The sequence below is a fragment of the Microtus oregoni genome, unplaced genomic scaffold (assembly GCF_018167655.1).
Source record: "Microtus oregoni isolate MIOR12 unplaced genomic scaffold, Mior012 000000F_ref0000247, whole genome shotgun sequence".
Classification (NCBI taxonomy): Eukaryota; Metazoa; Chordata; class Mammalia; order Rodentia; family Cricetidae; genus Microtus; species Microtus oregoni.
In genome coordinates, this window is record NW_024543059.1 from 88,012,913 (window position 1) to 88,039,225 (window position 26,313).

Genomic DNA, 26,313 nt, shown 5'->3' on the forward strand with positions numbered 1-26,313 from the left:
AGTGATGTACTGTAAATTCTTTTCTCCTTGTGTTGCTTTTGTTTGTGGTGTTTATCACAGCAGTAGAAAGCTGAGCTAAACATACAGTGCATTTAAATTTATATACTTTTTACTCACTCTGTCACCTTTAAGTCCCATGTCACCTTTGAACCCTGGAAAGCCATCTTCACCCTATTATGAATAAAAAAGATTTTGATCAATTATTTTGAATGACTAAAAATAAGTTGTAAAGCTAATATTAATAATTAGAAAAAATCTCCTGAGAAAGAAAAATTCCAGTCATGAAACCACAATCTTTCTGTTCTGTTCTAGACATATTCCCTTATCCTGGAGTTTTACCATCTTTCTACAGTGACTGGCTTAAATTAGAGAATCTTTCACAAATATATTCATGACTACCTCTTTATCTCATGGAGAAAATAATCATTTTTTAAATAATAGCATTTCTTTTAAACATTCTAACAAAGAAAAAGTAAGTACTTAAATACTTATCATTAACATAAATTAAAGAACTTGACAAAATATTTTTATCCAAAGTGACTCGTTTTACATTGGAATTTCCATGATTTGCTGTTTTCTCCAATGGAATGACAGTGAGCTTATCAACCACTGCAGGGCAGTCCTCGATCCTCATATTCAGAAGTAGTTGACTAACATATAAAGGACTCCATGACTTTTGTGTGCTTTTATTAGTTACAGTAGCATAAACATGATCTATGCAGAGACAACACTAGTTGTCAAGCCAACATGGTTAGGGGATTTTCACAAGGCTTCACTCTGAAATGAAGAGTTATATTTTGTAAATATTGTATTGAGGTGTGCTGTTTTTGCTATGTTGCATCTGTTTGACTCTTGAAGCTGTGATACTTTGCTTGTTTAGAACACCTCATGGTCTAATAAAGATCTGAATGGCCAATAGCAAGGCAGGAGAAAGAATAGGCAGGATTGGCAGACAGAGAGAATATATAGAAGGGGAAATCAAGGAAGAAGTAGCCAGAGAGGGAGAAGGACATCAGGGGACAGACACCCAGCTACATGACAATCCTCTGAGTAACAGTAATATTTACAGAAGTAAGAGAACATGAAAAGTCCAGAGGCAAAAGGTCGACAGGCTAATATAAGTTAAGAAAACCTGCAAGAAAAAAGCCAAGCCAAGGTCGGATATTTACAGCTAAGTATAAGCCTCCATGTGGTTTTTTTGGGAGCTGGGTGGCGCCCCCCCCCCAAAAAAAGTAAAAAGCATACTACTACTACAGTTATAGCCTTTTAATGGGTGCTAAGAAAGAAAGGATCAGTCTTCTCCTGGAAAAGGGCCTCTCATAAGTTATATGATCCTGAGCTGTTGCCCTACATACATATATTTTAGTAAAATTAAATGGAGTCAACAGGTTATGTTTAAATATACATAATGGTGCTTTTGTGTTTGTATGTGTAAGGGTGTTTTTTGTATATGTATTTGTGCATATAAAACTAATAATAGAAGAGGCCAAGAATTTAAGGAGGGAAAGAATGGGGGAGGTCAATATGGTATAAATACACTGCTTATATATGAAATTTTATTTCAAAGTGAGGTTTTTTCAAGGTGTTGTATAGTTCCTAAATATTTGGGGGAAACGACTGTCTTATAATAACAATCCTCTGCATTTCTACAAAAGAATCACTGAAATTAAGTGGAATTATTTATTTTACATTCGGCAATGGTACTGGTGAAATCACTTCTTTGTCGCAAATCAAGTACTGAAGAAAGATCTATTAAAGATAAATATTAAGAAATAATGGCTATATTTAGAGGAGAAGGGACAGCAGAATTTAGACAATATTGCCAGTGAAATGCAGTATTAATAGCAAAGATTTTAGTATGTATTCATGAATTGGCAAGTTTAATTTATGAAGCTGCCCAGTGTCTCAAAAAAATGCATTCAATTAAAGTCCCTCCAAAATCCCAATTGCTGTGTATATGTAATAGCATGCAATGAAACAAGAGGCCATGGTTTTAAAGAGAAAAAGGGGAGGTACCTGGGAGCACCTGGGAAGAGAAAGGAATGGAGGAATATTGTAATTATGTTATATATTCAAAAGAGTGATTCCATTGAAATTCTCCACAGAGATTGAAGAAAATATTAAATTTCATGTAGAGATATAAAATATCCAAGATAGCCAAAGCAATCCTGAAGATCAATAAACAGCCAAAGGGATCACCATCTTAGATATAAAACCATATTAAAGATTTCTAGATAAAATTTCTAAAACAGCATGGAACTAAATTTAAAAAACAGAGTCATTAGTCAATGAATAGACATAAATTCCTACTCAGTTTTTGAAATTATACTATAATTACATGATTTCTTCCTTGCATTTCCTGTGTGCTCCCAAATATATATTTATTATGACAAAAATAAGCCTGTTTGCAGTTAATCACAATAGGACATTGTTTCCAATAAATGGTAGAACCAATAATCTTTCCTAATTAGCCATTGAATCCCTGGTGATTAATCTATCTGACGCCTTAAAATCCATGATGCTCAATAAGCACTAAGTGAACAAATGGAAACATATTCAAGTTTCAGTTGGCGATTTGTGAATTACATAAAGGTCCAGAAAATGTCATGTAACTGTTATGGTTACATGAAAAGTGAACCCCAGGTTCATGTGTTGGATGCTTGTTCTTTTCTGCTAACACCATCGTGAAGGCTGTGGGAGATCAGAAGCTGTGGCCGCTCCTGTAGGAGTTCACTAAGGCAGCATTTGAGGGATCGTAATCAGCCTCAAGTTCTTGCTGTGCCCACTGCACAGATGGAGTCCTACCTGCCATAGTTTCCCCACCATGGTTGACTGTAACTGCTAAAACCTTGCTTGCAATAAACCTTTGCGTCCTTGAATTTTTATTTAGATTTTTGTTTGTTTGTTTTACTTTCACGTTCATCCAAAGACATTGAGGGTGGAATAAAGAGGCAATTCACAAAACATGAGAAAGCAAATGTGAAAGACTCATAAAGACATTAAAGAATGTTCGGCATCAATGTTCAACATCACTAATCACTATGAAAATGCAGGCTCCTGGGATGAATGCTGTTAAACACAAAGAGGGGATATACGTGTTGAGCGTGCAGAGAAGTGGTGAGTTCCGTGTGCTGTCAGTGAGAATGTAAAGTGGATGGAGCACTAAATTACAAACTAAAGTGAAATTTCAGTTCTGAGTATGTACATGACAATTAGACGCAGAATCTTAAATGTATGTATACACTTACGGTTGTGAGAAAAATAGCAAAAAATATAGCAGCAGTCAAAGTATTCATTGATGTTCATTAAAACAGGTGAAAACAGCTGGTACATGTGATGAAGTGTTATGTAGCTTTTAAGGAAGAAATACTTAGCTTTTATTAAAAAAAAAATTAGAACTGTGAATTGTTACAACAAAAGGGATACACAAAGACCTACACCTGGAAGAAGAGACACAAAGCTGTCAGGTCTAAATTAAGGGTTTGCAGACTCTTTTCCTGGGGAGTAAACCATGCTGTTTTCAAGACTCTAGTGGCGAAGTGGCCTTTGAAAGACCGAGCTGCTCTGTGTACCGAGCGCCACCAGAGCAAAGGGAGAGGCTGAAGAGCGGAGATGGCCATTGGCTGCCTATTCATTACTGTCAGGACTTTCTCCCCTGAGACGGAGGTAATTACACAGTTGCCAGGTTTAGTTTAAAGAAAGCTGTGGACTGTGTCTAAGACTCAGTAAAAGTATTGAGGACTGGTTTGAACAATCCTAGTGAGTTAGTGAGTTTTATTGTTTTGTTTGGGTTTATTTATTTACCCATTTATTTATTTTTTTTATTTTTTTTTATTTTGGTTTTTCGAGACAGGGTTTCTCTGTGGCTTTGGAGCCTGTCCTGGAACTAGCTCTGTCGACCAGGCTGGTCTCGAACTCAAAGAGATCCGCCTGCTTCTGCCTTCCGAGTGCTGGGATTAAAGGTGTGCGCCACCATCGCCTGGCATTTATTTCTTTGAAATCAATACATAGAAGGCTGTTTTTGTCTGCTCTCAAAATATTCCTAATTAATGAAAAATATAAAATAAAAATATATTGTTTAGGTATGTAATTAATATATTTTAGAATATTATTTTAAGGTGTGTCACATTTGTTTATGTTCTCAGACATTTTTTAACAATTGAAAGATGTGCTGCTATTGTTTATGCTATATTTGTTTAATTCTCTAAAACTGTGATTCTTTGCCTATCTAAAACACCTGATGGTATAATAAAGAGCTGAATAGCTTATAGCGAGAAAAGAGAAAAGATAGGCAGGGCTGGTAGATGGAGTGAATAAATAGGAGGAGAAATTTGGGAGGAGAGAAGGAACGAGAAAATAAGGAGAGAAGAGCATCAGGGGTCAGCCACCCAGCTACACAGCAAGCCATGGAGTAAGAGGGAAAATAAGATGTACAGAAGTAAGAAAAGGAAAAAGCCCAGAGGGAAAAGGTAGATGGGATAAATTAAGAAAAGTTGATTAGAAATAAGCCAAGCTAAGACTGTGCATTAACAAGGAATAATAAACCTCCCTATGTGTGGTTTATTTGGAAGCTCTGTGATAGAATCCTTCAAAGAGCCAAGGGAGTTAAAAGTAAAAACAAACTACATTTTAGCATTCCAACATGGAGGTAAAGTAAAAGAAAATCCAACAACGTTGGTGACCATTGCTAAGCAAATATCATGTCAAATCATGAGATTTCTGGTGCCGAATTAATGCATTTTAGGAAAATAAAAAGATGGTGTCGAATTTGTTTAGAGCTGCAGAACAGAAGTTGCACGGTTTGGTTTATTTGGTTTTCATAGTGGAAGATGGAGGGGCAGCCATGAAATCAAAAGCAGAGAACCTTAATGTCAGTGTGCTAACTTCCTCTTTCGCCATTTCATAAGCATAAACACCATTACAGAGTAAGAAGGGTGTTTTATTTACTTTCAGATGTTTGAGGTTTTGGGATTTCACTCACTTACTTGTGCATTCTCAGGAAGCATCTACCACTAAGCTACACTAATCTTTAACAACCTTTCTGTCTCTTTTTGATTTCTCATGGGCTGTATAACCTAATTTTATATTGTTGAAAGAAGGAATGTATATTCAAATTTATGGCAACATAGTGTAAAGGAAAATAATTCTATTTAAAAACTTTCATTCATTTACCAATAATTCTCAAAATTAAGGTTTATTTTCTATTAGTTAGAAACAAAGGCAGAGCATTTAAAGATTTATATTTAAAAGTGAAGCTTAAAACTGTAAGTTTCCCTTTGACTCAATTACCTTAGTTGTCGGCATACAGAATTTGCACTCCGATTCAAACTTCTAATGATTTTTCATTGTATCTATTGCTTCTTCTTAGATGAAACACAACTCAAAGTAACCAATAATCGCTTGGTGTTTCAATGCAGAACTGCGCTACATTTATTTGCAGAAATGTTTTCTCATTTGCTTCCCCTCATCCAGAATTATCCGTCTGTCACTTTGAAATGAATTCTCCCTCCAGAAACTTACCACATGGCACCTCAACTAAACACCTTTCTTTTAAATATTGTCCACGTAATAATCCAGTAGGAAAATTGAATTGGTAAATAAATGTTTAACATGAACATGTACATATGTCAAAGCATAGCTAACATACAATACAGAAATTTAAGTTCAGCACTGCCAGACCACCACTGTCACAACAGAAAGATTTTGAGCCATGTTCATCCAATGATGATCAAGATGAATTAGGGTTATCTTCAAAGTAGCTAATTTAATTAAAAGTGCAACACATTATTTTCAAGCATACAATTAAAATATCTTGCACTCCTTTAGTATCTCTCAGGACTATTTTCTCTACCAAATAAATTTTAGTAGGAATAATAATTTATGTTTAGTTATCTAACCTTACCTAATACCAAATGCATTCAATGATCACTCATAATATTATGATTGAAAAAATAAATCATTCCCTTTAAACCAATGCAGTATTACTATTAAAATAAAGAACCACACTTACCTCAACCAAACTGCTAATAAAACGCCTTTGTTTACACTTTGTGTTTGAAAAGTTATGCAATTATAGTATGAATTAGTCTAATCCTGATCATCAGAAGTAGCTTCTTAGCACTGAAAGTTTATCTTTGAAAAATTTAGGAATGTCCAAATAAATTAAAAAAAAAACATTGTTCTTTAGGAAAAAGACAGGCAGTCTCCAAAAGACTTATTAAGGAGCCAGAGCCTTCCACAGACTGAGGCGCCTGCATTTCTCTACCTCTGTTTGGCTTTAATTTTATTTCCTCCCATTGCTACCATGCAGCATCACATACAACTCCTTTTTCACAGTAAGAAATAAAAGTTATATTTTCTATTAACTTCAGTTCAGCATCTCAGGGATTTTAGTACAGATAAAAGTGACTGAACCCTGTTATAACTAGAAGTTGTCCCCACGCCATAGCCAACCATGCAGACAGATGAACCTGTGATTTGATCAAGTTAGACATATGTAATTAAAGGGGTATTTGTGGCTAACTTGACATTCTTTTGCATCTATTTTTAGGGCCTTGGTGACAAACTTATACTTGTAACGTCTGGCTAGTAAGTAATTGATCTGTGTATTTCAAGTAGAAAAATAAGTGTGGAATACACTTTAATTTGATATGCTGGATTCTTGGATATCAAAATCACCTAAAAATCATATTTTACCTTTTCTCCTTTAGATCCCTTGAGACCTCTGACACCATCTGCACCCTATGGAATAAAATAAAAACATTAAAAGACAATGACACTGCACCTTTAAATGAAATAATGTGCAAATAATTTAGGGTTTACCTTTACGCCCCGGGGACCAGGATAGCCAATAGGTCCCTGTGGACCAGGAGGACCCTGAAAAAGATCCATTGTGACTTAACTATGTGGTACAGTGACAATATTACTCATTCACATACTGAAAATAATGATTTTAGGTAGTAGGCAAAAATTTAATATTTACATAAATAATGTATAAATATTAAGTAATTTATCATCATAATTTATATATTTGCACTAAATATAAAGCATGCAGATCTACCACCATGAGAATTATTTATACAAAAATGATGATAAATTCTATTTCCTGGGTATACCTGTTGGTTATAACAAAATACTTATATTGACAAGACATTATAATTGACAGGCTCTTCAGACAGATGCTTGGTACCTACCAGGGCCCCCTTTTCTCCTGACTGGCCTTCTTTTCCAGGGTGACCCTACATGGAGCAAACAAACACACTGGTGAAGATGTAGTATTGATTGTGTCTGTTAATCTTGTTAAATTCTTGCCCATTTTTCTAAAAACGTCTGAGATCGCCTGCATTATTTTTTTAATTATTGGAAAATTGTACAAGTTTCATGACTTTCAGGAATATTGGAAACTGCCTGTTAGAGAAAAACATAAGATTAGATTTGATGGGTACATGCTTCATTAAATATGGAATCATTTTCAAAGAATTTGGGGAAAGCACACAAAGTATTATATCCTGCTATTAGCAATTCAGCTTCAAATTCTCACACACAGCAAGTTACATATTATTTATATTCTGTATGTAAATAAAGGGATGATGTATACATGAATCTTCAAATGGTAGCAGGTAGCACGTGTTGGAAATACATAGAAGGATCAAAGACACTAATCACATTATTATACAATTGAGATTCCATAAATAAAAATGTATAGTTTTATTACAAATATATTCTACAGCTGAATATAGAAATAGCACAATAATTTTTTTCTTGCTCATCACAAATTTAAATAAATTTCAAGAGAAAATATCAATAATAATTTTAAAATGAAGGTTGAAAACAGATTTTTCTACATTTCTAGAGGCTGAGGGATATCTAATGTCTAAAGAATGTTTGTGGATATTAGGTGAAGAAATTAACAAATGCCGTATATGTGACCTGGCCTCTCTGCTGTCTGGTTTTAGTCAACTTACACAAGCTAGACTCCTTTGTGAAGAGGACATCTCAGCTGATAAAATGGTCCAACCAGACAAGGTTATAAAAATCCTGTGTGGCATTTTTTCTGGATTGGTGATTGGAAGAGCCCAGGCCATTGTGTGTGGTGCCAAGCCTGGACAAGTGGTCCCGAGTGCTACAAGAAAGCAGGCGAAGCGAGACATGCTCAGAACTCCTCCAGGCCCTCTGCATCATTTCTTTCCTATGTCCCTGCCCTGCTTGAGTTCTCGTCCTGATTTTCCTAAGTGATGTTACCTGGAAGTAAGTAAGCCCATTACTCCCCAGGTTACTTTTGATCATGCTGTTTGATCACAGCAATAAAAATCCTAAGACTGGCAGACTCCGAGGGGTAAGTTAAAAAGTGGATGAGCTGATTCACTGCACTTAGTGTCTGTTTATTAAACATCGCAATCACTGGAAATAAAAGCGGTCTGAAATAGTTGGCAGAGAGGAGCATGTGGAATTCGGAAGGAGGCATTTGTGCAGGTACTGGTGTTCAGAGTGTGGATGACTTTAGAGGCTATGGTGATTTTATTGAAGAGTTCTCAACAAAATTGACATAAAGAAATGATATTGCATTATAAAGAAACCAAGGCTTATTACTGGATCAATTCCTTCTTATTACTGCCTACATGTAATCATTTCCAAGAATCTTGTAAAATTTATTTTCTAAGACTGCATATGGAAATGTCAATGGGGAGAGAGACAGCATTGACTTACGGGAGGCCCATCAGCACCGGGAAGCCCCGCAAGCCCTGGCTTTCCTTGTGGACCCTAATCAAAAAGAGGAGAGAATTTGGTTTAAAAGAAAGTTAATTATGAAAGGCTCTACATTGCGCATATCAGCACAGCACAGCAAGCACAGTGTGAACTTGAGACTGTGGCTTCTGTATGTAAGACATGCAGAAGGTGTTCTAAATACTTGATAACATTCTATTAACACAAATGAAAAGCCAAGTCAACAGATGACAAAAGACATAAAATATGCTACGTTTAGTCAGCTTAGCCATTCTAAATTTTTCCTTGTTCAAGTTGACGCATTAGTTTTTAACTGGTACAATAAACTGGTGTTAACAGAGCAAAAATGCAAATAATGAAGATGAGAAACGCATTCCCTCACTCCCAGCACAGAGAAGTAAAGCTTTGGATACTCCATCGACAACACTATATTGATACCTAAGTAAGGTGCAGCCATAAGCTCTTTCGAATGCTTGGTAAATAATGGACTGAATATACAATTGTAGCCCCATAGGATTAATAAAAAAAAGATGAAAAATTCCTGATGTTGCCCTTGTAAAATCAGAGGCAAAAACTTATTTCCAGGGTATTTGTAGTGATCCACACAAATGCATTGTGTGACTGGTTTTATAAGGGTAGTACATACATAACTATATATACTATGTGACTTGATTATGGCTATGAATGAGTACAATAATAAATACCATGTTTACTATACTAAGTGTTTTTATTTTAGAGTCCAACTCTTCTCCTTACTGAAGAATAAGTTGACTATAAAACATTAGTCTCATATTGTCAGCCCCATATACATCTCTTCCATCAGACAAGAAGCTGCTGCATCAGGTCACTGGCCCATGTGAACTAGATGGGTATATGTGCTGTTTGTACTGGTCACATCATGATGTAGCTGTCTGCCTAAGGAGTTTCTTAGATCGTACTATCATTAACAGTCATGGATACAGTTTGGAGTTCTAGTGATGGAGTATCAGATTCTGAAACATTTCTTGTAAATGTGTGAGGTTTCTGTGTCGGTTATTAGGTCCTGGAGTTATGTACATCTATGTTGATGTGCGAGGTGTAGAAATTAATACACATCTAACATAAAACTAACATGGAGCTGCCCAATGGGTCACTCTAGTTTTTTCTGTCCTGAGAGTCTCTAATTTCATGTCACTCCATCACTGATAAATTTAAAACACTGCAAAGACAAACATTACAGTTATACTCATTCTTAGGAGAAAATTAGGCATTCTAATGGGAACATTAAATATATCAATGCCAAGGCAGTACTGCTTGCAGTTCATTTCAGGACGGGAAAATAGCTGACAGAGGAATGTTATCAGTGCGTCTCAGTCTCCAATACAGCTTACAGTATTTCGATTATTAGAGGCTATTGACCATAAGCATTACACTCATGGTGACTTGACCTACAGAACTTCATAAGAAAGCACCAATTAAATCATGTGGACCAAAAAGCAGAAAAAAAATCGCCTTTTGAGAAACATTTTTATACCCTAAATTACCTTTTGGAAAGCCTTAAAATTTCAATTTCTTTCACCAATCTGCAGCCCTACCACATTCTACAGTTATTACCAGAAAATACTAAATATTTAATTGAAATAATTGAAATATTTTGCACGTCACTTAAATTATTCTTTATTTTCAAGACATTAGCCTTGTTTCTTCAAAACAAACCAGTACGCCAAAAAAGAATAAATCGACTCATTACTATTACCAGCAGAGGTGCCAATGACTTGGCAAGCAATGCTGCATGAAACTTTGCCACTGATATATATTTGAGAAAATACCAGAAATGTTAAAACTCTGGCAAAATAAGATGATTTTTTAATGAAACTGAACTCAATCCATCTCCTTTTGAATGGAGGTTTCCTGACAACAGAATGTTTTATCTGCATCCTTAACTCCCTGTGTTGTCCCTGGTGAAAGGAAATAAAGATGAATGAATGTCATATGCTTCATATTTTAATAAAAGTTAAAATTTATGAAGTGCTTCTGTGTATGATGTGAAGCAATTTATATGCATTATCCACTTTGTCTTAGTGAGTCCTGGGAAATACCAACATCTGCTATTCATGACAGAATCAGAGTCTGAATGCATCTAGATACACATTCAAGTCTTCAAAGTCACTGACTTTAACAGACATTTACTTTGTGTCTGGGTATTTCTCACTGAGCTCATGCAGACACATCGTTTGTTTTCTGTAAATCAATTAACATGTGAGTAATATGAACTCTGAACTCACATATTAAATCACAGTAAATGTTCTACTTGTCAAAAATGTCAGAATAAATAGCAGAGGAAGTTTATCACTGCAAACCAGTAGTAACCTTTATTAGAAATAGAATAAAACATAAGCTATAATAACTTTATATGAAAGTTCTTAGAGATTAAAACATCTATTGCAAATAAATCACATCTGAATGTTAAATTATACATGAGAGTTCTTATTCACCAACTTTAAAGTAAGAAGTGTTTTAGACAGAATAACAGAAGAGAAGTAAATAAAATACTGCCAGATAGAGACAAAATATTAAGTACATGCCATATATAATATTTATATATTTGTCATTTGAATTTATTATTATTCTGATGGGAAAAGCCTGACTGTCTTAGAATTTTCCAAGAAGATATGCTCAGAACAGAGAAAATCCTGGATTACATGTGAGCAATAGCTGCAATGAGCCAAACCATATATCTTAGTTGGGGCTCAGCAACAGGAATTCAAACACACCCATTCTCCCAAGGAGAAAACTTCTCTTAACAATCCAAGGAACACATAATAAAGTTCTGTTGGATATGTAATAGGAACATATTTCAATGTTTTTCTATAATGAACAAGGGATGTTTATGAAGTGCTAGATAAAAGATAAAAGTAATAAATTTTAAAAGTCACTGATCTAAAATAAAGACCCAAGAAGGAGAGTGCTGCTCAATGATATACTGCTTGGCTAAATAAATGGCTTAAGATAATCTTCGGGATGTATCTAAATCTCCTGCTGTATTTTCAGCACCACTACTATCCTGCACGGTATCCACATAAATAGAGCACTTCAATAATCCCATAAGAAAGGAGGGTACAAATTGCACAAGTGTGGTGGTGCACCCCTTTGCTCTCAGCACTCAGGAGGCAGAAGCAGGCAGGTAACAGTGAGTTAGAAGCCAACCAGGACTATACAGAGTTTCAGGTCACACAGAGTGACATGGTGAGCTCCTGTCACAGAGAAAAAAGGAAAAAATAATGGTGGTGGTGTCTCATGCCTTTAATCTCAAAAAGTGGGTTCCAGGACATCCAGGGCTACACAGAGAAACCTTGTCTTGAAAAAAAAAAGGAAAAGGAAAGAGATTTGTAAAAATTACCAATAAGCTGTCAAAACAAAAGGAGCCAAGAACAGGAAACACTAAGTATGAGCATGATGAACCTCACGAGGAATGGTCAATAACAAGAAACAAGAGAGACATGTGTTAATGAGGATGTGCGAAAACTAGCATGTCCATGTGTCACTTGAGTAAATAAAAATAAGTGGTTCAAATTATTTTATTAAAATACATTGGAAGTAAATGAAAGTATCACATACCATAATTAACCAGACATGAAGATTATATTAACTGTTTTTCTAGTTAAAATGCTGTCACAGATGTTTTGTTTTGGAGATAGAGAAGCACATAACATACGTTGGATACTGAAAATGTAAAATTAAAGTGAGGTTCCACAGCATCCATTCAGAATGCCTAGTTCTATCAGCATGGAAACTCACAGTCTGCATACTTTGAGTCAAACTATCATTTTTAAAGATGAACCAAAACAAAGCGAAAACACACACTCATCTCAGTGTCTGAAATCACCATTTTTTAATAATATTGCAATCTGGTAAAATCTAGTAACCCTACATTCTTTTAATTTACATCTTAAAGTGTGTAAAGGAATTTTAACCAACACTTATGCTATACTTCAGGTTACCATATGCTTTGATAAAATACTATGTAAGGAGATATCCAGAGGAGCAGGGCTAACACCCGCTGACCGTTGCTGGTACATACTAGATTACCAGAGATTTTGAAAATAATACAACAACTTACTTTTTCCCCCGGAGGACCAATAGGGCCTTGCGGACCAGGAAGACCCTAGTATAAAAGAAGTTATTTCAGGTTAGGAATCATTTCATAAGGACACATCACACCAGATGATAAAATCTAAAGCACATGGACTGGTTCACCAGTACCCCCCCCTCTCTCTCTCCCTCTCATACACACACACACACACACACACACACACACACACTTTCTTTCTCACTCTGTCTCCCCTCCCCCTCCTTTTGCACTGCACAGAGAGCTTCAGAGCACTGTGAGGAGTTTTGTACAAGCTTTTTTTTTTTTTGCAAAGAGCTTTTAATGCAGTTCTATCCAGAACCTTCTGCATCTGTGAATTTTACTATGGCATCCTGTAAATGCTTATGAGTCCCTTTTTTTTTCTTAAAAGTAAAAGCTATCATGGTTGCATAATGGGTGCAACACAAAACATTCTGACGCTACAACTTTTATTTAAAACAATAGCATCTCAGCCTATTATCTCCCAGGAAGAAAATAGTGGATTAGAGTTACCTGAGGTCCTGGATTCCCTTGTTGACCTGGTGGTCCAGGCTCCCCTTGTGGACCCTGTATAGGAAGAAATAAAGTAGTTAATAAGGCTTTTGCATTACAAGGTTTTCTTTTTTAATTCTAGTTATTGAAAACCATCCACAAATCAGTTTTCACTGAAGAAGTTTGGAAAATATATTTAGCAATATGTAAGAATTTTCTTTAATTTTACAACAAAAAGTCTACTGACATGAGTTTAAAGATCTTAACTCCATACCATGTTTCCTTTCGGTCCTTGGGGGCCATCTATACCTGCAATACCCTTCAATGAAGAACAAAATAGGTTAAAAATTTAGGTATTAAAATGGAAAATATAAAGAATAGCCAGTAGCCTGTAGTGATTTATGATTCTTGTAAGAATAACCAGAAATGGAATTTAGTATTTAACAAAAATTATGGAAGGTCTCTACTCTCCCATCGATGTCCACCCTGAAAACAATCTAACATGGTTTTCCACTGGGTGCTAGGGATTCAGCATGAAACTGAAAGACCTACTGAAGCAGAAGGAAAGAGCAAGTACAGAGAGAATGATCAGTTACCCTGACAGGTAGCATCCACAGAACTTACAGTACAGCAAGACAGTTAACTAGATTCTGTACTCAATTCTATATAAAAGTCCTATAGAATATTTGGCAGCAAGTTTTCTACTACAGAACCCAGATTGCTCCCAGGAATACATACAGGTTGCCCAGGAGGTCCTGGGGTTCCTCGTGGTCCCAGCAAGCCTCGTGGACCCTAGAAGGAATAAAAGAAAAAGAGAAAGCTTGCATAAGAGAGGTCTTCAAAACAAGCCACTTTTGCTGAAAAATTTTAATATAAAATATGTATTAAAATATTTATTCGTCTTCTCTCAGAACATTGAAATAAATGTTCAGAGTACCATCTTATGTAATATAAATATTGCTAGTTTATACAGACACAAAAAGCAAAGTAGATAACAGTGGTTACTACAGACACTTTCTTGGATCCAAAACATCTACAGATGCATCACTAGTAATGTTTTTAAAAGTACAAAATAGTTAAATGATTTTAGTAAGATATTTTTTGTCATTTTCTAATTTGATTAGTACATTCAATTTGGCTGTTATGATCACACAGATTAAACAAACAGAAAAGGAATCTCATTTATTTTATTTTATACAAATTTCACCTTGGGAGAGCATTTATTTACTAGCAAACAGCTTGTTATCTCTCCTAGCAGATCATAGAACCATTTTCTAGATAGAGGAATTTCAAGCTATTAACATTTACATTCACATCATCTTGCTTTCCCCTTCTGCTGAATATTCTTTTTGAGCTTTAGAAAAGTCAGGGTGATAATTCTTTTGCCTACTTTCATGACTGTAGTTGACCTGGCAAGCTTTATAGTCACAAAAGACAGCTGAGGTTAGGAAAGATTTTCAAGTCTGTTTTGTTTTGTTTTGTTTTTCTGTCTGGCTTTGCTACATCTCCCCAATTAGGTTTCCTTATTATCGACATTGACTGGAGAGAAGTCCTAAAATCTTGTGTTTAGTACATGATATCTTAGTATCTTGCTTCTGACAAGATTAATTTACCCACAAAAAAAATAATTTTGAAGTTACGGGTAGTATTTGAAGAATTATTTTTTATCTGCAATAAAAACTACGTAATAAGGTTTGTGGCCCACAAGATGTTCTATTCCACATTTATTTTTCTTGACAATGATTTTCTTTATAACAGAAGGGCAGTTGTATACACTTCACTTTTAAATATGAAAATTATTTGGCTAACTTGTGTAAAATGCTATGTTCACTCAGGTTAGTATTGCCCAAATAATTAATACCAACCACTGTTTCTCAAAGAAGAGACTGCTATTGGAAAATAAAGCAAACAGTTGCTTACAGCTTCACCTGGAAGACCCCTGGGCCCGATCTCGCCATCTTCTCCCTGTCATTCACAAAAGGGGAGGGATTCCTTTTAAAGCAGTATCATTTCAGAAGCATGTTGTCATTTGTGTTCTAACTGTAAACAGGGCTAAAAGAAGTGAAATCTTAGTATACCCTCATTCCGTCATCACCAGGAAGGCCTGGAGGACCTTGTGGGCCTCTCTCCCCCTAAGGAGTAAACATAAACAGGATAAATGAGAAAGAAGGTTATTGTTTAAAATACATGCGACGGTCAACACAACCAGGTGAAAATGGACAGTTGTCCAAGACAATATACGTTGCCCTTACATTTCTTAGAGTAACGTCCAGATTGGTAAAATTTTAAACTAATCAGCTTTACAAGATAATATGATAGAAAAATGTTTAGCAAGTTTAAATAAAAGTAATTTAAAGTGAATGTAGGTAAAATAATTTCAGACAGTATTGAAGTGATTCATTAAGAAAAGTATTTTGGTTAATGATTGTCTTAAGAAAGAGTGAACTTTGTTGTTCAAAACATTTATTTTTAAATTTTTGGAATATTCCATATTAAATCAGCACAACTCACAAAGACTGAAAGGGATTTTGAATTTCTTTCACAAAGCACAATTACATGTACATCTTAGCATATGTTAGGCATACGCCACTTATTTTGTTAAGAGAGTATAAGATTAAGTTTTTTTTTTACTCTGCAATTTACCTAAATATAGTCCTAGGTTTATTCTTCATTTTGGTGAAGAAACATGTAAATAACCAAACTTATATAAAGAAGAAGGAAAAAAAAAACTGTCTCCCTAACTTACCATTTTAAAAAAAAGAAGAACATACTGAGCTGTTACTATTTAGCACACTGATTTCTTTAGCCTTACAGTTAATAGCTGTTGCACTGAAGGGTGCAAGTGTACATCACAAAGAAATAGTTGCCAGGATGCCTGCAGCATCCTCATCTGAGTTACTTCACAGACAAGACGCAAAGAATGTGGCAACACTCAAGAAATAATATTCTCCAACTCTTCTATTAATGTCATCTTTATCATATCTGTAAACATAGAGATTCTGCTTCTATTTTTTTTGTACATAAAGAATATTTGAAATGTCTACAAACAGAGAAAAAACGTTGGTAATGCCTACAAAGTTTTATCCGCATGTTCTCAATATCCTTTAGATGTAAAAATTTACCAAATGGAGTCACCAATGTCTGTGTTATTGTTTCTCCTGATTCTCAAAAGTATACCAGTACTACCTAAGCATCTAAGATTCCTATCAGACCTAACATGAAAAACCATAACTTTATCTTACCCTATGACCTTTGTCACCCGGCAGACCCGGAAGTCCATCAAATCCTCGGTCTCCCTGTAAAATTGTAATCGTATTACCATCAGATCCTCATTCTGGAATAGGACTCTAACTTTAATGTCAAGTTCACTTCATATCAAGAAATTTTATATTAAACTGTGATACTACTAAGGATAAAGTGGCATAAATGATGTGCATACGGAGTTATAAAGTCCTGACCTTAGACCCAGGTTCTCCTGGCATGCCTCGTCCTCCATCCGCACCTGGACGGCCCTGAAAATGCCCAAAGCAAAGTTAAGCAAAGGAAATCTAATAACAGTAAGTACAAACATTAACTGATGGCTGAAGTTACAACTCAAGATACAAAAGGAAAAATAGCCATACCCTCTTTCCAGGCTTTCCTGTTGGACCAGGTGGACCTTGGACACCTCGAGGACCCTATAGGAAAACATTTACATCACATTGCAGAAATCTTGATCCATAAAGTCAAAAGAGATGGTTTTAGAAACAGATGTACCCTATGATCTTCTGTAAATATTTAAGCACAATAAAATCTTTCCAATATAAAATTTTGACAAAGCAGGTCATAAAAGCAATATTTCTAAAGTGGTTTTCATTAAAAAAAGAACTATATGACTATATTGCATAATGTTTTATGAAGATGTGAATGCATCCAAACAAAAGAAATATAACGATATACTTTTAAGCCTTCATGATCAATTACTCATTTCCTTCTCAGGAGATGGTTCTACATAGCAATCACTGGGCTCCATCAACACTGGCATTTTATTCTCTTTCCAAGCCTTTTCCAATCACCTTTCCTTTCATTATTTAAATGTCTCCTCCTAGATGACTCAACTCTCAATCCACTGAACACATTGTGTTTAATCACCTCTGAGGCACAGTGAAATCTCCTATAACATTATTATCCGTTAAAGTGTTCAACTAAATCCGCTATAAGTAAGTATATCCTTGTGCAACCATGCACAGTGCCTGGTGCATGACTCTTCAGCCATCCGCACAGTCAGGGATGATTATTTTCTAACTGGAAATATGCACTTGCAAAACGACAGGTAAAACTGTTTGTTCTGGAACTGTAAGGATAAGACCGTTTAATAACTGGAAGTCAAAAATTATAGGTTAAAGAAACCATTGGAGAGGAGTCTATCATGAATCTTGCCAGGATGGAAGAAAATGTATTCCAACACAATTGCTACTATATTTTGTATCCTTAATTAACTAATTTTATTCTATGAGTAAGTGACCAGGTGTATGTAAGGGTACATGCATATGCATGAGTCTACAAACTGCTTTCATGCATATGCATGAGCTGCAATCCTCCACGGGCATACACATGAGCCTGTGGACTTCAGAAGAGGGCATCTGGGGCTCTAGAACTGGAGTTGCAGGTGGTTTTTAGCAGTCACGTGGTGCTGGCAACCAAACCTGGGACTTCTGAAAGTAATGTGCTTAACTGCTGAGCCATCTCTCCAGCTGTGCAATATGGACAGTCTTTAATGAAAAGTATCCCCTTTAACATCACCTACCTCTTTGAACTTTAAGAATCAAGAGAGACTGTATGTCCTAAAACCCTGTCATCACACACATTCAGACTCATAAATTCTGGAAAAAGATGTACACATATAGCTTTACAAACTTCACGAAACAATAAACTTCCATGATTTCTATGTATTTTAATACTTTCTTAAAGTTCCCAGTGAATCAGTGTTTTCCTTCCTTTGCAAAGCAACATTTTGTTGCTGTTGTTGTTTTATTCATTTAGTTGGTTTTCGTTTTTTATTTAGTTTTGTTTATTGAGACAAGGTTTCTCTGTGTAGACTTGGCTATTCTGGAATTCACTCAGAGGACAAGGCTAGTCTCAAAGTAAAAGATGACGGCTAGTGGTGGTGCATGCCTGTATAGCAATGCTAACTAAGCATTCAAAGCAAGGCTACCATATTGTGAGCTAGTTAAATATTGTTACCAATTTTCTTTGGGCTATGTCCCCAAAAGTTGTAGTGTCTACAAAATGGACTATTTATCAACAAGAAAATAAATGTAGTATTGATGTACTCAAGTATGAACATGAGACCTTTCCCTGTATCAAAAGAGCTAATAATAGAAGATGATTTTAAGGTATTATTTTATTTAATATATTTTTTTCTGGAAAATGTACAAAATTTCATGATAAAGAATAGACCAGTGGTTGCCAGGTATCCGTGGGTTAAACAAGGTTCTAAGTGCAAAGGGCCAATATTAGAAAATTGTTTGGTGTCTTTTGGACATGATATAATGTTGCACTCATGAATGAACTCGTAGCCAATGTGGTTGCCTGTACACAATCAAGCATTCAACATGCTAGGATGGAGTGACCATCACTCTTAACTGAGGACATTGTGGGAAAGTAGAGTAGGTTTTCTTCAAAAGTATAACTCCTATTAGCTCAACCATGTTCCAGCAGATGACCCATGCCCATGAGTATATGAACAGCCCAAACTGGAGTAAATGGTGTGTTTAAAAAATAAAGAGTAATAGATAGATAGATAGATAGATAGATAGATAGATAGATAGATAGATAGATAGAAAGAAAGAAAGAAGAATCAGGTTGGGGAAGTAGGAGGGTGGGAGTGGGCATGGGTCATAACAGGAAGAGGAGCTGGGAATAAATATGACTGATCTACCTCACTTGATATTCTTTCTTTCTTTCTTCTTTTAAATTTTACACACTAGCCCCAGTTAGGCAGCCTTCATGAGACAACATTCTAAGTTTACTCTCTGTAGAACCACAGGCTCCAGGAAGAAGGAGAGTACCTTGGAACTCAGGTGCAATTGCCTCTCTATCCAACAGCCTCATGTAAATGCCATCTATTTACAAACCTGCTAGGTTCACAATTTAAATGTTGTTTAAGTAGAAAACTAATAGAAAGCCAACAAACTATCTGGAATATAGTCAATAAAAACCATGTTTTGGGCTGAAAGGTAACATAAATGCATTCTTTACTCTTAGCATTTCAACTGTCTTACTACATAAATATAGATGATTAAAAAAATGATGGAGGAAGGTCATTGGTTAATAAAGGAACTGCCTTGGCCCATTTTATTGGTTAGAAGATAGGTGGGAGGAGTAAACAGAACAGAACGCTGGGAGGAAGAGGAAGTGAGCTCAGACTCCACAGCTCTCCTCTCAGGAGCAGACACCTCAGGGAGACACCATGCCCTGCTCCTGGGCAGACACACGCCATGAAGCTCCGACCCAGGATGGACTAGGCTAGAATCTTCCCGGTAAGACCGGTTCTCACAGATTATTAGAGATGGGTTGATCGGGATGTGAGAATTAGCCTGTAAGTGCTAGAGCTAAAGGGCCAAGCAGTGTTTAAAAGAATACAGTGTCCGTGTAATTATTTTGGGGCATAAGCTAGCCGAGCAGGCAGCCGGGGTGCTGGGGACGCAGCCCCACCGCTCTTATTACTACAAAAAAAGCAAAAGAAGAAGGCAAATTATCGTTTCTTACCTGCGGACCAGGATCTCCACTCTCACCTTTGGCTCCAGCTGAACCAGGACCCCCCTGATGAGAAAAGTAAAACAGAAAACCATTAATTTATGTCAGCTAAACTCTTTAATTCACTACGTTCACTCAAAACAAATGAACGTGTTTTGTTAGTCAGTTTGATCTTCCTAATGCAGTGAGCAGTTCAAGACCTGCGCTAGTGTGTCTCTCAAAGGCATATCAAGTGCATGCCGTTTAAACTGCATATAAAGCACTACATTCCATTCACAGATGAACAGATGCCCTCTTTTAAGTCACACTGAAATTTTCTTTAAATTTTTTACCATGACAAACATTGCCTGATAAACAAGGTTTGAGTAACCAGTGAACTGCAAAGTAGTATTTTGGTAGTGTATGTTCACGGAGTCGGAGTCAGGCGAGCTCTGAGTTCATTCACACAGTAAGGATTTTGGAAACTTGATTCTTTTATAGACCTATATTTCTCATGTCTTATATTTAACAGTAATAAACTACTTCAGAAAGATGCTACTGTTATCATTATAATTATTGTGAAATAATGATGATGCATTTTCCTCATATCATTTTGAGTTTTCCTCATAAAAATAAACCATTATAACAAATAATGTTTACAAATGTTCATATAATTTAAATAGCAAAATAAAGGCCTGGTAGACTAACTGGAAAGGGAAAATTAATTGCTTTATGAAGGAGTTGTGTAATTTAAGAATATATACTAGGTCATCCATACTATCTAAAGCTTTAGAATATTAAAATTTATATGGCTGTCATAGTTTACTTAATGTGTTCATAAGTATTCTGATTTATTGAAATCAGTATACAAATTATTAAACTAAGTTACATCAAAATAAAAGAAACAGTGAAAATTTGCTAAGCCGAAAAGCAACTTTTGAGAACTCCCTAGTGGTTTTGGAGCAAAGTAACTCTTATATGTCTCACAGGAAAGCTAAGATCTTAAGTCAAACATATTTTTAATTTTTTTAATTTATCAAGATCACTTCAAAACTTCTAATAAAAAACTCTTGCAACTTATTTCCTGTAAAAATGAAGATTCTGCATTAAATTATATTATCAATCATTAAACTGAATAGAATTATAGAGTGGTCAGTTTATTCTTAATTAATTGACTGTGTTATCCTCTGTATATATGCATAACTTGCTCAAAAGATTGTAGTTACATTCTCCTACCCTTAACCAAGATTATCACTTAAATGATGGGAAAAAACATGAACAGGAATATCCTTTCCACCCTCCTTTCTATCCCAAAATGTGGTAAGATGTTACATTTTCCCGATGAGTTTGTACATTTGTATCACTAACATGCAAATAAAATTCATTTCTTCTTAAGGGACTCACTGAATTTTTTATTTCTTGTGTTTGGAAAAGCAGAACAATAAGTGATGGACATTTGATAATCTGTTCAATATGTATATAATTGAAATTCTCTTGAATATGTAATCTGAACATTTTACAGAGGAGTATATTCCAAAAATTATGTAGCATATAAATTTAAAGTTAAAGGAATTATAAATTCATGAAAATTAATAACATCTTCACTTTTATTTTGATATATTGATGTATTTAGTAGTTTATTTAGTCTTTACAGTACAGGGCCTCATACATGCTGGACAAGCAGTAGTTCTGATCAATATCTCCAGCTCTTGCTAATGCTTTTGTTTTTAAAGTATTTACTTTACTTTTCTTTCATCGCTATGCATGTGTCTGTGTGTGCACTCATGTAGCCAGGTACACCAGGAGGTAAGAAGTAATAGTTGGATACCCTGAATCTTGAGCTATTGATCAAACCCAGTGTGCTCTGGGAACAAGACCGGAAAATTTTGGAAGAATAGCAAATACTCTTAGCCAGTGAGCCATCTTTCCAAGCTCCCTAAGTCTTTCATTTTGAGACAGAATCTTCTTACATAGCTAACCTGGTCTCATCTTGTTCTATAACCCCAGGAAATAATGAGCATCCAATCTGCTTACCACGGCCTCTTGAATACCTGGGGTTGCAGATTTGAGTTGGAATGGATTGTAACAAGGGTATGCACAAAATTTATGAATAAAACTAGCTGCTACACTACTATTCTCAATGAATATTATAATTCAATTGTAATTAGAAGAATATATACTGAGTATGCTATGCTGTATTTTTTTCTGGGTGAATTTCTGGCTTCTTTATCAAAAATCGGGAGTCCATAGATAGTGGATTTATATCTGGGTCCTTAATGCGATTCTATTCATCAATCCATTCATCAATCTGTCTATTTTGATGGCCATTTTTGCTTATTAATCCTACTAATCTCTGAACTTGGGACATCTTCCTATCTTCTTTTGTCTTCTAACTGTGAAAAATAATGTTTCCCTTATTTCCTTCTCAGTCCATTTTTCATTTGTATATAAGAAGGCTACTGTTTTGTGTGAGATTAATTTTCATTCCAGTTATGCTGCTGAAAGTTTTTGCCACTTGTCAGTTTTCTGATGGAGTTTTTAGTGTCACTTATATATACTACCTTACCATCTGCAAAAAAAAGATACTTTGATTTTGTTCTTTCCAACTGAGGAAAGAAGAGGAATACAAAATTCACCTTAGTGAAAACTCTAATATATAATTAACTTTCAAGAATTTAAATGTAAAATTGCATTTTAATAATTAAATAGAATGAAAATAAATTATAAATATGGTTTGATTAACAGATATGTGACTTTACTATATGTTTTATTCTCTCTAATTTGATGAGAGCTTTCATAAAATCTTCTGATTAGAATTATTAAAAATTAAACTCAGAATTTTTTAAAAAGGAATCACTATAAGTCATGTATAATAGGTTTGCTAGCCTGAGGTATGAAGAGGATTTGGAAGATGATGTGGGATGTCATATTAGTAGGAAATTTCTAACATATATTTTATGTAACCTACCACAGGACCTGGTCTTCCAGTTAGACCCATTGGGCCAGGTGGACCTCTCAGAGCAATCTAGAAGATAAAGCACACCAGAAACACTTGCTTAGTATATATGGTAACACAAGAGTCATTTGACATGATTTCCTTATGTAGTGCATAACTAACATAGTAGACAGATGGGATGCATTATCTTTAGACATGATAACAGAAATGTTAAATTAGGATACTAGAAAAGCTGAAACACAGAACACAACGAAAAAATACTTGATAGATGTTAAATGAGTTTGTTGTACTGACTGTAAAGACATTATTATATCATAGTGATGGTATTAGTGAGCATAAGTGACTCTCTCAACCCTCGTTTGAGGAGCTTCTTTTTTCAGTAGAAGGTGACTAACACAGAGACACACAACTTGACAGTGTGCAGAGAATGCGGGACTGAAGAGTGGTCAGCTAAAGGAGACATCCATAGCACACCTCTCCTCACTCAGAGACCAAGGCAGAAGAGGCAGAAAACATGGATGGCGCAGTGATTTCTGGGCACAACAGGACAGTTGCACATACGAACTGAGAGCTAAAATGACAGTGTGCTAAAAACCTGCACAAAATCAAGCCAAACAAAACTGAAGCGTGGACTAGGGGGTTCACTGGCAGCTTTCTTCAAGGAAATGGCCCAACTGAGTGACCCATGCTCAGGGAGATGGGCTGACAGGCATCAGACTGTCAACACTAAATGAACTTAGTGGGTTTACAAAATGAACACCCAAAAGTACAAGAAGACAGTGATGGTAGAGCTAGTGGAGAAATTGGAAGGGAGGGAATGTGGGGTTTAGGCAATTATGCCTCAGAGAAATGATCAATCAGCAAAAAGAAGAAAAAGAAGACTAAACAAAGTTTACAGCCTCAAAGTGTTTGTAGCTTCAAATGATTGCCTTACGTTTTCAAAACAATGAAAACAATGCAATTTTTAAGAAAATATAGAAATAATCAGTTATTATAAATATTTTAACAGACATAGTATGTCTAACTAATTTACACATGTTCTCTCTCTCTCTTTCTCTCTCTCTCTCTTTTTTTTTTTTTTTTTTTTTTTTTGGTTTTTCGAGACAGGGTTTCTCTGTGGTTTTGGAACCTGTCCTGGAACTAGCTCTTGTAGACCAGGCTGGTCTCGAAACATATTCTTATCATAATTCAACATCACATAATCAAATAACAAGCTTTTGAGATGAATAATAGTCTTAAAGACATAAATAAATATTAAAAATGAATTAATACTTTTACTTACATATTCAGTATTTAATCATATGTATATTATGAGGGTGAATAAAAAGTTACCTTAGACATGATTCAGATAAGTTATCATATTCATAACAATCCTAAATCCCACATTTACTTTCTTCTTTGATTATAACCAGAAGAATATCAGCATATCAGAAGGCATAAAATGACTTCTGATTCTTTCCTTGCTATTGTCTGAATTTTCATATGCACAACCTACTAGCTATAAAGCTAGTAGTATAAAGCTAAAACAAACAAAAATAATTATCTGTTTTATAAACATACTTCTTTCATACTGTGTTCTCAGAGTTATTGCCATAATCATTGGCTCACACCTTAGTAGAAAAAATCAAGATGTGAAAGAGAAGGAACATAGATATTGATCTTTTAATATTCTGTTTAAAACAAGAATACTGTCAGAATTACTGTGGGAATACAGAGGTCATTTGTTTAATATTAAACTAGTAAATATCACTACTGTAAAGATTAATATACTTTTAGTATTTTTTCATTTAAATCCATGTGATGTTTAGAAACACTATTCCATGGACCTACAAACCATCTTTGATAAGTCACGAGATCATGTATTTAACATCCCTCACCCGAGCCTGCTGAAGAATCGCCTGAGCTTGAGCTTCCTGTGCAGAGACGACTGGTCCTTTGGAGCTGTCGCCCCCATAGCGGAACTATGAGAGGATAATGCAAACTCAAAATTAGCCTTTGACAAACTTATGGAATTAGGTTCTTTAACCATTAGACTAAAAGTTAATTAAAAGTTTAATATTTATAGAAGTCCAAAGACACTTCATAATGACACACACATACAAACTTACAAACACACACACACACAAATGTGTGTAAGAGAGTGCAATTCTTTCTCTAACTCACACACAGTTATGTATAATACATTTTGTCATTTTCAAAGAACTATAAATCACTTGCCAATTTCAAATATTATATTTTTGATATTCTTTTTAAAAATGTCATTCTTTATTTAATCAATGGAAACGCTACCCACTCTATCAATTCATCCATAAGATTTCCAAGTATATTAGATTCAGTAAAAATTATAGCTGTAGTTCTCTTCTGGTGACCAAAGCTTTTAAAATCTTCAAGAAGACAAAGAAAATATGAATGTCTTTTTCATCTACCCATAATCAGACATTATTAATACTATTATTACTACATAAAATTCTTAAATGCTGTCTTAATTTTTAACTTGATAGCCTGTTTGAGTCAATTTTCCACTCCACATAATTATTTCTTTGAATTTTATTATACTAAACCTAATAAAAAACATTTTTCAGAGCTGTGTGGCAAATAATTGATTTACAAGGGACTCAATATTAAGATAAAATAACTTTTGAGTAATGATGACACTAAAAGTTTCTTCAAAAAGCGTCAATGGTAGTCAATACTAGGGGAAAACATACACTAATGTGTTAAATAGCCTATTGTTAATCCATAAATAAGGATTTACCATGTCAGAAAGATTATGCAAATTTCACCAAATGAAGAATTATTGGACAATTAAAACTGGTTTAGTGTAGAGATAGATATTTATTTACTAGAGTTCTATTCATTAAAATGCCTCTACTTTCAAGGGATCTTGATTGCCCGTATTCCCACATTACAGAAATGTTTCTACTCAAATTATTCAATTACAGTATTTTTTTGGTTACATAATTAGAAGATATCAAATTATCTTAATAAAACACTTTCTAAAACATACTGGTAACATGAGCATGGTTCCTGGTGGTCCAGGTAGACCATCAGCCCCTGGTAAGCCAGGACGTCCTGGAGGGCCCTAATAAGGAAACAAAGAAAAGCAAGCAATTAGTGCAATACATTATGGCCAAGAATCTGAAATTGCTGTGTATGCACCACCCATTCTGAATCTAATAATATCCTTTATGTGCACACATATACACAGTATTTTATCATATTGTACTAGTTGCAAAGAACTCAAATATTGCATGGTTACTAATGAACAATCAAACTAAAATGCTAATTATGTTCAAAGTTGGTTTACATCTTACAA

The 26,313-nt window shown here is 35.0% G+C and overlaps 1 protein-coding gene across 3 annotated transcripts in view; it reads right to left on the reverse strand.

Annotated features, from left to right (window-relative positions):
• Positions 1-26,313, reverse strand: part of Col11a1 (collagen type XI alpha 1 chain) — a 165,360-nt gene that overhangs the window by 76,257 nt on the left and 62,790 nt on the right. For all 3 annotated transcript variants that reach the window (XM_041650929.1, XM_041650914.1, XM_041650921.1), the window contains 18 exons: positions 26,005-26,079; positions 24,875-24,958; positions 23,010-23,066; positions 20,075-20,128; positions 16,948-17,001; positions 16,783-16,836; positions 16,567-16,620; positions 15,403-15,456; positions 15,245-15,289; positions 14,063-14,116; positions 13,599-13,643; positions 13,346-13,399; positions 12,824-12,868; positions 8,707-8,760; positions 7,194-7,238; positions 6,823-6,876; positions 6,697-6,741; positions 118-171 (listed from right to left, as the gene is read on the reverse strand). In XM_041650929.1, coding sequence (XP_041506863.1) covers positions 118-171; positions 6,697-6,741; positions 6,823-6,876; positions 7,194-7,238; positions 8,707-8,760; positions 12,824-12,868; positions 13,346-13,399; positions 13,599-13,643; positions 14,063-14,116; positions 15,245-15,289; positions 15,403-15,456; positions 16,567-16,620; positions 16,783-16,836; positions 16,948-17,001; positions 20,075-20,128; positions 23,010-23,066; positions 24,875-24,958; positions 26,005-26,079 — 981 coding nt within the window. The remainder of the gene's footprint in view (positions 1-117; positions 172-6,696; positions 6,742-6,822; positions 6,877-7,193; positions 7,239-8,706; positions 8,761-12,823; positions 12,869-13,345; positions 13,400-13,598; positions 13,644-14,062; positions 14,117-15,244; positions 15,290-15,402; positions 15,457-16,566; positions 16,621-16,782; positions 16,837-16,947; positions 17,002-20,074; positions 20,129-23,009; positions 23,067-24,874; positions 24,959-26,004; positions 26,080-26,313) is intronic.